This window comes from Microtus oregoni, unplaced genomic scaffold (genome assembly GCF_018167655.1).
Source record: "Microtus oregoni isolate MIOR12 unplaced genomic scaffold, Mior012 000023F_ref0000262, whole genome shotgun sequence".
Taxonomy (NCBI): Eukaryota; Metazoa; Chordata; class Mammalia; order Rodentia; family Cricetidae; genus Microtus; species Microtus oregoni.
The window spans coordinates 6,731,566-6,744,903 of record NW_024543082.1 but is presented as its reverse complement, the minus strand read 5'-3'; the positions used below and the strand labels follow the sequence as shown (position 1 = coordinate 6,744,903).

Below are 13,338 nucleotides of genomic sequence, written 5' to 3'. Positions count from 1 at the left end.
ACCTCTGGGGCTGGACTCTCCAATGACTGTGAGGATGATTTTGATTTGGTATAGGAACAAGACCATGGTATCCGGGTTGACTCGCACTGGCAATTAGCTCAGATACTTTCCTTGGTTTATAGAACCCTGACTTTCCCCAGCCTCAGCTTTCTCACCTCTATCTATGGGTATAATGGAATCTCTACCCAAAGGCCACTGTCAAGAGCAAACACAGGAAATTCATGTAAAGCCCTTGAGAAAGTGACACAGAGTGCTGGTAGAATTATCTTCTCCTGTGAAATGAAGTTACCAATAGAAGTTAAATTCTGGGACTCTACAGTAAGGGATGGATGCAGCATAACCTTTCCGGATGATTAAAACATTTTTATTATTTATTTATTTATTTTTAAATTTATGTGCATTGGTACTTGTCTGCAAGTACATCCATGTGAGGGTGTTGAATCCCCTGGAACAAGAGTTACAGACAATTGTAGCTGCTGTGTGGGTGCTAGGAATTGAACTCGGGTCTTTCAGAAGAGCAGCCTAGGGCTCTTAACTAATGTGACATCGCTACAGCCCTTAAACTATTCCTTGTGTTGGTACAAACGCCAACCCCATGCTTGTGTCCAAATTTGTGGCTGTTTCTTATCATGCCACATACATCAGTGACATCAGAAAAACGATAGATTCTAGCATGATTTCAGTGTAGAGAAATTTGGGTATAAAGTCATCATAGCCCTAAATGGAGTCTGTCTTGTTGTGGTTAGCATCAGTCTACAGCTGAGCACACGGGAGAATGCCACCTTTGAGTTCTACAAACAGCAGAGACTTTTGCCCTCTAAAAATTTTTTTTTTGTTTTGTGTCTTTGGAAATGCATGATATTGAGATTACTGTAATTTATTTATTTATTTGTTTGTTTCCTTATTTTGTTTTTAAAGTGTTAGGCACCATTCTGGCCAAGAAGCACAGTTTCAACAGGAGGCCACTATCTGTCTTCCCCTATTATCCTTCTCTGGGCACAGCCTTGTATGGCAAGGAGAAGCCACTGGTCAAGCTTCCAGCATCTTTCCAAGAGTCACTGGACCTTCCTTTGTGGAAGTTTTTTCAACAAAATAATCATCTGATTGAGGAGATAAATGACCAAATGAGAAGCTGTCACTGCGAGCTAACATGGTCTGACATCAACGGCACAGTGACCGTCAGACCTGCTGCCTCCTTAGTCAGTCACAGACCAAGCATCAAGACCTGGCAGAGAGACGCCTCCAAGGTGCTGTCTGACATCAAGGCTAAGTACGAAGTTAAGGTGTTTGAAGTGTATCCGCCAGTGTGGGACATCATACAGCATGAGGTAGGAGATGACAGGGTTCTCATTGAGTTTGATAAGGAGAGTCTCACCTTAGCCGGGAAATCAGAAGATGTCCAAGACATCGGCCAGAAAATCAAGGAGTTAATAGACAGCACCACGGAGAAGGTCCGAAAGGAGGAGCAGAGTCTGAAGGAGAACGTGGCCATTTCTCCGGGGAAACATTTTCTTTTGCATCAGAGTGGTTTCCTGGATGATCTGCGGAAAGAGAACCCAGAGGTGGAGATTCATTACGATGCTGCCACTCAGCACCTGTGCTTTAAGGGATTCCGTGCAGATGTGTATAAAGTAAAGTGTGACATCAAGGAAAAGGTGTATTCTATGGCTCAGAAAGACGTCCCGATTCCTTCTGAAGTCTTCATGTTTCTGCAGCAAGTAGACAGTCAGGAATTCTCCAAGACTCTTTTTGAGGCACAGAAAATTCTTGCCACGTATGAACTGAATGGTACAGCTCTTCTTTTGATGGCCTGTTCTTTCAGAGCCCTGGCAGAAGCAGAGAAGAAATTGCTCAACGCTTTAAGTTACAAGCTCTTTGAAGTTGAGGACAAGGAAGTTTTTAGAGGCAATGTGTGGAGAAATAAAATTTACCCTCTGCAAAAGAGACACTCCTCCAGAGCAAGCATTATGATAAAGAATGAATTAACTTCAGGAACCCCAGCGGAGGTCATCATTGCAGGCTGTGTGAAAGAAGTGAATGAAATCCATGGCCAACTTTTTGAGTTCTTGGAGAGCACCATGAAAATTGAAAGACTGGTAGAAATAGAACCACTGTTGATTATCGAGTATTTAAGGGCAGATAAGAATCTGTTCTGGCCAAAGATAAGAAAGGCCAATGTGCAGGCAAGTTTTAAGCTGGAAGACGAACCAAAAGGCATTTTACTAACTGGCTTCAAGAGTAAAGTTCTAGAGTGCATGAACATGGTCAAGCAAATCCGGGATTCAGTCTGCATTAAAAGGTTCCAGATTGATAAGCCTGGTGCTAGGTACTTCTTCCAGGACAAAGCATCCTATTACAAATGTGAGATCAAACGCCTGTATGGATGCATCATTGAGCTCCAGGAGGGAGCAGAGAAGGACAAAGGCAGCCTTAAAGGGCAGAAGTGCCTTTTACAGAAGGACATAGCCCCTGGAGTCATGCTGATTGTACAGCAGGGAGACCTTGCTTGGTTTCCTGCCGATGTGGTCGTGAATGCAGCAAACGAGCATCTAAAACACCTTAAAGGTCTGGCCCTCGCTCTTTCAAATGCAGCTGGCCCTGAACTTCAAGCAGAATGTGACAAAATAGTGAGAAAGGGTGGCATGGTCCTAACTGGCAATGCCGTTATCTCAAAACCAGGCAAGCTCCCTTGCCGTCATGTCGTCCATGCAGTAGGGCCTCGGTGGGATGGAAATAAGGCCCAGGAGTGCGTGAGCCTGTTGAAGAGAGCTGTTGAACGAAGTCTCACCTTAGCTGAGGAGGTCAAGTGTCAATCCATAGCCATGCCAGCTATCAGCTCTGGAATCTTTGGCTTTCCCTTAAACCTGTGTGTGGCCACCATTGTTTCTGCCATCAAAGACAACTTCCAATGCCAGCCATACAGGCGCACCTTGAAAAAGATTTATCTGGTGGACATATCTGCAAAGGTTGCCACGGCCTTTGCTAAAGCTGTAGAAACTACATATAAAGCCACCCTCTCCCACACAGCTTCCCCTTCCGGTTTACAAGCTTTAGAATTAGTGCCACCTGGGAAAACGCCACAGAAACTGCAGGCACAAGACTATGGGCTGGTGTCCCCAGAAGGCCTGAAAATCCGGTTGGTGGAAGAAGGTGTGCAGAATGCCAAGGTGAGTGTCCCTGTCACCAACAATGTTCTGTGAGGTCACTAGCATCTGCCAGGTTTATTGAGGACCAAAGGAAGACAGGGTGGAGAGAAAGACTGAGGAAAATCCTCCTACTCGGGCCTTCAAACATTTTCCATGGACACTGGACTTCTTCCCAAATCACTTAGGAGTAGAGATGGTGTGTCTGTAAGGATCTGAAGGGCTCTGGGATGGGTCACTACATCCCAGTAACTGTGGTCCATAGTAGGGGACACTGCACGGCTCTCCTCATCTTCATCATTTCCCATCTGTCGAGTGTGCTCCATCTAGTGCTGGCTTCTGTCAGTTACAGGTGTGGCAGAGCATGGGGAATGCAGAGGATAGGAATTTAACCAATGACACGAGTCAGGGTGACCTTGGGTGCTGGAGTGGACGAGGGAGCTCAGTTCCCAGAACCCATCTGTGGGTCCTGTGGAAGGAGTGGTCAGGAGGAAGGGCCAGATGTTGGGAGTCATGTAAGGACAATTGTCGTTTTGTGGATTTGTTGCAGGAAACTAATGTCCTAGTAATCCTCCTATCTCAGTCCTACACACGCGCGCGCGCGCACACACACACACACACACACACACGCACGCACACACACACTGGTGATAGAGGTATGACCAACCACTGCTCCTCCTCCTCCTCCTCTTCCTTCTCCTCCTCCTCTTTTTCTTCTCTCTCTCTCTCTCTCTCTCTCCTTCTCTCTCTCTCTCTCTCTCTCTCTCTCTCTCTCTCTCTCTCTGTTTCATCCTTCAGCCCCAGATTGTGTGTGTATATCTCTCTCTGTGTGTGTGTAGCACATGGTTTTAATTTTTGCACTTGTAAGACAGAGGCAGGCAAATGTCTGTGAGTTTAAGTCAAGCCTGGTTCACATAGAATTACAGTCCATCCAGGGCTACATAATGAGACCTGTTGTCCCACCCTTCTTCCTGAAAAGTATTTAATACCCTTTAAACACAGGCTCTATTCATTGGAACTGTAGCTATCTGAAGCACGGCAGGCTAGTACCTTCTTCCTGACCAGTAGCTGCATGTAGCTCTGCATGATTGTAGCTGCGTCCTCCTGGGAATGTCTGCCTCACTCTTCTGTCTGCTTTGGGGGCAGGGGGTGGTATTAGGCTCAGAGTTGGAAATCTGCCCTTTATGTCACTTAGGTCTGAGCATTTTGTTCTGCTTTTAAGACAAATGCTTGGTTGAGACTCAGTTGAAAGAGCATTTGCCTAGCAGGCATGAAGTTCTGGATTCCCTTAGCACTGCATAAACATAGTGTGGAGGCACTTGTCTGTATAAGAAACATTAGGCAGATGGAGGGAGCAGGATCAGAAATTCAAATTCAACACTATCCTTGGCTACACAGTGAATTTGAGGCAAGCCTGTACTCTATAAGACCTTGTTTATAAAAAAAAGTAGAGAAGAAAGCTATTACAACAACACAAAGAAAACAAACATCATAATACAGAGAAAATTTGTTAAAAATCTATTTCTGTCATTTTTTTAAATTTATGTGTATGTGTTTGTGACCGAGTGAGTGAATGTTATAGTGATGGAGGTGAGCAGGCCTGCTTTTCATCCTGCCCAGCTCTTGCACGGCTAGCTTAGCACCAGAATAATTACATGGAAACTGTATACATTTAAACACTGCCTGGCCCATTAGTTCTAGCCTCTTATTGGCTAACTTTCACATCTTGATTAACCCATATCTAATAATCTGTGTACCACCACAAAGTGGTGGCCTATCAGGAAGATTCTAACCACCGTGTGTTTTGGGTAGGGGAAGCATGGTGACTGACTCACCGCCTTCTTCCTCCTAGCATTCTGTTCTGTCTTCTCCACCTACCTATGTTCTGACCTATCAGGCCAAGCAGTTTTCTTTATTAATTAACCAATGAAAGCAACAGATAGATAGAAGACACTCCTACATCAGAATGTCACATGTGTGTGGATGTCCTGAGGCCAGAAGGCAGTGTCAGATTCTTTGGAGGTGAACTCCAGGTGGTTGTGAGCCACATGCATGTATGCTGGGAACTGAACCTGCATCCTCTGGAAGAAGAGCAAATGCTCTTAACTGCTGAGCCATCTTTACAATCTCTACAGTGAAATTTTACCCAAACCTTGAAAGCTTTGTTTAAAGACCAAGATCAAAGTCCTAAATTATCACCATTGGGTGTCACTTGTCCCTACAACCTTTAAATGGCAAACAGGTGGATGGATGTGCTGGCTATGATAATCGATGGCATGAACTAGATGCTGTACCCCTGTCTTGCTTTGAATTGGTTTCAAGATTGAATTGTTTTCAAGAGAAAGTGTCTCTAAATATTCATCAAGAACAGTTCTTGATATGTTGTGATCAGCAGTGATACAACTGAAACTTAAAAAAAATATCTTTATTTCATGTACATTGGTGTTTTGCCTGAAAGTTGGTCTATATGAGAGCATCATATCCCCTGGAACTGGAGTTACTGACAGTTGTTAGCTGCCATGTGGGTGCTGGGAATTGAACCCGGGTCTTCTGGAAGAGCAACCAGTGCACTTACCTCCTGGGCCATCGCCCCAGCCCCAAAAATGGACATTTTAACCTGGACATGCTGCTGCAGCATGTTCTCACAGGCTAAGCTGAGAAAAGCTAAACATCATTTTAACAGTTGTATATTGATGGCTTTTTTCTTAAAACAGTGTTCTATAACTTAGAGTTCACACTTTGAGTGGGCGCATCAGTGGTTTTCTGTATATTCAGTAAAAATGAACATGGAAGGTCTCAGTGTTGGGGCTCATGTAGGAATAATTCTTGCAGTGTAAACATGAGTTTGTGTGTGTGTGTGTGTGTATGTATGTGTGTGTGTGTGTGTGTTTGAAACCACAATCAACCATACTTGTAATCTAACTGCAGTGCACTCTAATCCCACCAGAAAGAAATTTGTGCCCATTAGCAGTTGCTCTTAATTTATGCACCTGCTCACCCCACCTTCCTAGCTATAGAGAACATCTAATCTTCTCTGTTGTTGTTTGATTTTTAATTTTCATTTTGAAACCGGGTCTTACCACACAGCTCTGGTGTTCTGGAACTTGCAATGTGGACCAAGCTGGCTTTGAACTCACAGAGATTCACCTGCCTCTGTCTCCTGATTGCTGGGATTAAAGGTTTGTGCCACCACACCTGGATATAGATTCACCTGTTCTTGAGATTTCATATAAATGAAATCATATATTTGTGTCTTTTATGACCTGTCTCTTTCAAGGATGGGAATTCTTTCAGTAGTCACCTGTACTGCATATATCAGTATTAAATCCCATTAGTGGCTGTATAATATCCTATTAGATGAAGATACATTTGTTTTACCCAAACAATGGATGTTTGAATTGTTTCCTCTCTGACTTTTATGAGTTTTGTTTCTCTGAACATTAATCACAAAATGTACAAACAACTGTTGTCTTCCTTTTGTCAAACACAGTGGCTCAAACGTACTCATGGTTTATGAATGCCTTTACTAAGAATTTGAAAAGCATGTTTGGTTTTGTCTTTAAGACCCATGTCGTTGTCAACTCTGTTCCCTTGGATCTTTCACTCAACAAAGGAACCTTTTCTCAGGCCTTACTGGAAAAGGCCGGGCCAGAACTCCAGAAGGAACTGAATGAAGCAGGACAAGGGGTCTCTATCAAGGCAGGCACAATCCTACAAACCAGTGGCTGTAACCTGAACTGCCACCACGTATTTCATGTGGTCGTTCCACAGTGGAAAGTCAACAACAGTGCATGGTCACTGAAGGTAGGACCCAGCTTTACATTCTCCAGGACATGGGGTAGCTCTCCGGACTCCTCTACAGCACACCACAGCTAATCTCTGTCTGCTTCTTTTCTGGGACAGAATCATGAGTTTGGCAAGTTCCATAGCATGACCATTTCTTTTCAGTTGTAGATGACTTCTTGTAGGTCATAGTTCATATAGGTCATAGTTAGACATGTAAGTTAGTTATTGTGCTCAGCAGTTACTGATGGTCAGGGAAGGGTTGGGGGAATATACTACATTTATTGAGGAAAGGTAAGGTGAGGGCTTGAAGCTGGGAGACAGTGATAGACTGGGACGGCTGTGGCTTCCCCTCTTTGCTTATGGTGGAGTGAGTCTGTGCTCTTGTAAGGGTGTCCACGTTCTCTTTCTCATTTCTTCTCCGCAGTTTCCCCCTCACACTGCTGCTAACTTTTGTTGAAAGCACAATAGAGTGGACAGTGCTCCCAGGACAAGCTGCTGAGTGCTTACTTTTTAGGGTTCCCCATTTCTAAAGAAGACATTTAAGGAAGTGCTTTGTGTTTTTCAGATCATGAAAAACATCATCAGAGACTGTCTAGGAACTGCCGAGGCACTCTCTCTGCAATCAATTGGATTTCCAGCAATAGGAACAGGAAATCTGGGGTTTCCTAAATGTGAATTTGCTAAATTAATAATTTCAGAAGTGCTTAAATTTAGTAGCACAAACCACCCAAAAACTTTACAAGAAGTTCATTTTCTGCTCCACCCGAAAGACGTCGAAAGCATTCAGGTACAGACTCGGTTTGCTTCTGATCTGTTTTCCAACTCCAGTTCGGAACCTGAGTTCTTCTATGTCTTCTTGGTCTCATAGGAGGTTTATTTCATGTGTTTTCAGTGCAGGAGAGTGTGCTGACTGGTTATATATGCCATGGCAAATTTCAAGAAAAAAATAGATACAGAAGAAAAAAACGCTTAGTCCACAATGGAAGCTTAAAAAAAGAAAGAAAAGAAAAGAAAAAGAAAGAAAACTTCTTATTCACAAAAGTTTAAAGCATATACAAAAGTCCATAAACCAAGCCAATGAAGTTCTATCTATTATTCAACTGCTATTGCTCTGTGGCTGGGAGTTTGATCTTCTCACATGTAATGTTGACACATGATTCTGTCTCTAAACAATTCACCAATTCATTTTGAACATAATCTTACAACTAAAACACACCTTGAAATGCAGTCATTCCTTTATGTCGTCAATGATAGAGTTAATGTGTGAGGTTACAGCTGTCTCATGAATGTCTCTCCATCTCTCCATCCTTATGTCTGAATCAGAATCAGATAAGTAAGGCTCACACAGTGTAATACCCACTGTTTTTTCAGCCTATGTGGTTGCTTCTCATATAAACATAGAAATATTAATGCATAATATCAGGGCACAGTTATAACATTATCATCTAAAATTCTGGGATGGGATGCAGGTGATTCCAGCCACCATTCTGGAAATGTAATTAATCATGAGTGAAGGATTTGGCTTGAACACGTCCCCATGTGACTTAGGACACTTGGACCAGAAATACTAGACTCATCCTCGGTCACAGTGTGTCACATCAGCTACGGCAATGTGGTCTGATTCTAAGACCTGATTTCTGTTCTCCATGTCTTTGTAATCCAGTAGAGTATGTGACCTTAGTGTTAGAACAGTTTCCACAATGTCACAGTAAGGTGACAGCACACAGATACCTGTGGATGGGGCTGTTGGAATTTTTAGGTCCTGCTTCATTATTATCCAGATCTAGACATTATCTTTAAATTCATGGAAGCAACCACAGGGAACCTACATTCTAGTTGGTCAGGCTAAGCTCCCAAATCTTTTAGCTTGGATTGTACAAATATGGTAAGGTTTGTTTGTTTGCTTAGGCTTTTGTTAGACAGGTTCCTTCTAAGTAGTCCAGACTGTTCATACTCTCCTCCTGCATCAGCCTCCAGAACACTGAGATTGTAAGTATGTATGCATTTTCCCAGCTGTTGATACTTTTAAATAGCTTAGCTGTGACATTATGGTGTAAGGTGATAGGGACATTGCTGTAGCACATGCTCTCCTTTCTAGAAGTCATAACTACTTTAGAAGTTTAGATTTCTGTACACAATATGAACAGGAGGTGGAGGTGCTGAGATTCTGCGGTGATATGAATGTCTGCATGACTAGGGATGAATCCTGTATCATAGACTTGAGTCTCCCAATTTTTATTTGGGATGTGTTGCGTTCTGTTGTAGGAGCTGAGGGCTGTGTTCCTGCCGCCTCAGCCCCTGGCCACCTGGCTAGCTTTAAACCTGAAATAACAACACACAAACTGTATTCTTTTAAACACTGTTTGGCCCATTAACTCTAGCCTTTACAGGCTAATTCTCATATCCTGATCAACCCATCTCTAATAATCTGTGTAGCATCAGTCTTACCGGGAAAGATTCAGCATGTCTGACCTGGCAGCTTGCTTCATGGTATCTGCCCGGGAGAGGGGAGCATGGCCTCTGAGCTCACTTCCTCTTCCTCCCAGCATTCTGTTCTGTTTACTCCTTCCACCTATGTTTTAACCTATGAGGGCCAAGCAGTTTCTTTATTATAATTAACCAATGACCTTCCTCCATCATTTCTCCTTTTTCTGTTTAAACAAAAAGGAAAGGCTTTAACTTTAACATAGCAAAATTATGTATAACAAAACAGTTACCAAGTAAAAATTACAATATTTACATCTATTTTATCTTTATAATAACTAAGGAAAATTATAACTATAACTATAACTATCTATCTATTCTTCAACTCCATCAAAGACTCCAGAAGGATATAATATTACCTAAGTAAATGAGAAGTAAGCAACTTACAAAACTCTAGAAATCACAGAGACATCTCGCTGCCTGGACAGTCACCCAAAGTTCCTCTGTACTGTTGGGGTATCCATCTTCGGCCTACAGGCCCAAATTTTCCAGCAGACATTTCAATGAAGCAGGAAATTTCAAAGGCAGTTCAGTCACTATCTGCTGTGTCCTGCAGAATGTCTCGCAGACTCTTTAATGAATCAGGAACCCTGAAAGACAATCTCACCTTTAGGCAAGTTCAGCAGTCCTCTCTCTGTGGGTTCTTTGTGTCCAGTTTATGCAACAGTCCAGGCAAGAGCAGTTTCTTGCCCAAATGGCTATCAAACTCCATAAGGAACCTCTTTGATGCCCATCTTCCTCTTGAAGTAGATTGGTGCTACCAGGAGCAGACGTGTCTCATTGTCATGAAAAACCCTAAGTTATTCATATTCTGCAGTCTTTGAAAGATATGAAGAATGCCTATCTAACTGAAATATATCTATATCTCTAGAAAATCTAACTAACATGACTACAAGCTTTACTATTATTGATGATTATCTTTTAGCAACCTATATTTCCTAATTATACATTACATTTTTAAAGGAACTACACAATTACAATATCTTAATCAAGATCAGAAATACATATACATATAACAAAATTGACCTTAAATTTAAATCACTAAAGCAAAATCCATATAAATGCAAATTATTCATACCTATATCATATCCCCCTTTAAATGTAAAAGAACATTTATAAGCAATATTTAGGAACATGGGCACAGTTTTTTCTCTCCAAACTGCTTCCTGCTGAATAGGGGTGCTGTTAATCAGGTCTTTTAGGGTACAATCTGTGTGCTAGATTCATCTCAGTCAGCAGTTGAGTGAAGTGATTTTTTGAAGGTGTTCACAGCAACCCTTCAGGTGGGCGTAGTCTATCATACCATGTTGGGATGGAAGCAATCCACAGGGTGTCATCGTCTGTGAAAACAAAAGAAGAATTTCTTTTCCAAAGTATCGTATCCTTAGATCCAAATTCTGAAGTCAAGGTATTTTCAAAACATCTATGTTGGATTAGTTCAGCAGCATTTATAAACAAATATCTTTTAGCAGCAGTTGCTCTTTCCTCAGCATTCAAACAACTCAAAGAGAGCATAATAGCATACAGTATCAAAATTCTCTGTGTATTTTCCATCTTTGTGCGCTTTATTTTAACCTCTATTTCATTTATTTTTTTCTTTTATTTTATAATCTCTGTATATCTTTGTCCTGGAATAACTCTGTAGACCAGGCTGTCCTTGAATTCTCAGAGATCTGCTTGTCTCTGCCTCCCAGGTATTGGGAATAAAGGCGTGTGCTACCACACCTAGAAGTCACAGAGGTCAATCTCCCTCTGCCTCCCAAGTGTTGGGATTAAAGGTGTGTACTACCACACCCAACAACTCTCTTCAAGTTTGAGGCAGGAGGGCCGACTACAGATAGAGGACTTGTGTGTTGTCTGTGGACATAATGCTGCAGCTTACTTGCTGACAGGGACCTTGAAACACCATAGACTTTTGGCAATAAAGATGGCTACAGCCAGTACCTCCGCCACAAGGCTGGAAAGCTAAGGAATGGGCTGGAACCAGCTGCCAAAGCAACAGCTTTAGTCCTACCAATATTGCTTGGTAAATTAAAGACTCATGTGGTCAAAAAAGAGACATATACAGTAAAAGAAAGATTCAAAGTCAAAGAAAATGTTTAAATGATTTACAGTGTGTTAAAAATATATGCAAGCTAAAAGTTAAAGTTCTTAAAAGTAAAAAATGGAAGAAAGAGAGTAGTTGGGAAGTAGCCGCTTTTTTAAAGGGAGAGAGACCTCGCCCCAATGGGCTGGTATCTCAGTGGCTATTGGCTGGAGGAGCAGAAGGACCTCCCGAAACAGTTGCGTGTTCTCTCTCTTTCTCTCTCCCTCTCTCTGTTTTTTTGAGACAGGGTTTCTCTGTGTAACCCTGACTGTTCTGTCCTGGAACTCTGTAGACCAGGCTGACCCTTACTCCTGGATCCTGTTTCCTCTGCCTCCTGAGTGCTGAGATTAAAGGCATGTACCAGTGCCCAAATGGTCTTATTTTCTTTAATACATAGAATACTGTGTAGATCTATGAAAAAGATTAGTCTCCACTGACACCATTAATACACTTAAATATAATAAAGACATAAAACAACACCACCCAGCCAATAGTATATTTTTTATAACTTTAAAATAATGAACTAAATTAAATACTACTGTTTGAGGGCTCCTGTTTTCCAATCATGTGTATATACATTGTTTGAATCCTGACATAGGTGCCACAGTAGAAAGAGAAGCTCACCAAGATGCCAAGATGCCAAGTCTTCAATTTCTGAGTAAGCAGAGGGGTTCAGCCTTATAGAAGAGATTGAAACCCAGATCACAGTAGTTCACTCTAGTTACTTCATTCAAGTAACTATATAACTCTGCACCAAGTACAGAGTCTCCAATGAGACAACATTCCTTCAAGGTTTAAACAGTCTCAAAACAAATTCTCAGCCTCTACCAACCAAAACAAACCTAGTGAGGCTTTGCTGAAACATGTCATTCAAAGCCAGGCACAACAGCTTTACTATACATATCACTACACGTGTGCATACAGAATCAGAAGCTCCCAGGACGCAAACTCACTGATTGCATAGGGAGTATAATGGTTAAAACTGTGTTTGTGTTTCCAGGCATTTTCAGACGAATTTGACAAAAGAAGTCATGGAAATCCAAGTGACACCCAAGGTACAGTAAAGGGTTTAAGTTGACCTGTGATTTATTGTTACCAAGTAACTGTTCAATGACAGGGAAATGATGATAGTGGTCATTTCTCTGATAAGTAAAACTATGGAACTTATTAAATGAAAATTAAAGGATATTCCATGCGTATGAGTATAAAAGACACTGGCATGACTTAGCATAAAAGGAAAAGTTGGGTCTAATTAAATTATCTGTACAGTGGATTTTTTAATTACTTGATGAGAATACCAACTCCAATGGATCATGTGACATGGCTTTAAGAGACTATGCAAGCCAACACTTACTTCTCTGTCACATGTGGCTTTCTGTTTCTGAGTTCATCTTGTTTGGAGTTCACTGGAGCTTTGTTATGAAGCAAGGTTTTGCCACGTTGCCTAGGATGGCCCCAATCTCCCGAATTCAAACTATACTTCTGTCCCAGCTCAGAGCCAGAGCCACAGTAAATGGCAGCCAATACAGTGATGGAGCAGCCTGCAACCTCAGCTATTCTTGCTTCTGATGACTTGGTGCCTAATTCTGTCTTTTATTTTCTCTTGGCAGGGTTTTATGGGAGTCTCTCCAGCCCTACGTTAGGAGTACACGAAATGAACATTGGCCCGATCCTCTTCCAAGTGGCCACGGGGGACATCACCAAAGAAGCGGCAGATGTGATTGTCAATTCAACATCAAATAAGTTTATTCTCAAATCAGGTACTTAGTGAGATAGATTCTGTCTCACGCAAGAATCAGTGTGGTAGATCCTATAAAGAAATGTTTATATAGACAAAAT

General features: G+C 41.9%; 1 protein-coding gene across 1 annotated transcript in view; it reads left to right on the top strand.

The window, feature by feature from the left end:
- LOC121462062 (protein mono-ADP-ribosyltransferase PARP14-like) overlaps positions 1 to 13,338 on the top strand; it is a 38,553-nt gene that overhangs the window by 9,222 nt on the left and 15,993 nt on the right. Inside the window, exons 6-10 of the mRNA XM_041673482.1 lie at positions 919 to 3,167; positions 6,708 to 6,947; positions 7,495 to 7,716; positions 12,500 to 12,554; positions 13,110 to 13,259. Of these exons, the coding sequence (XP_041529416.1) occupies positions 919 to 3,167; positions 6,708 to 6,947; positions 7,495 to 7,716; positions 12,500 to 12,554; positions 13,110 to 13,259 (2,916 nt within the window). The remainder of the gene's footprint in view (positions 1 to 918; positions 3,168 to 6,707; positions 6,948 to 7,494; positions 7,717 to 12,499; positions 12,555 to 13,109; positions 13,260 to 13,338) is intronic.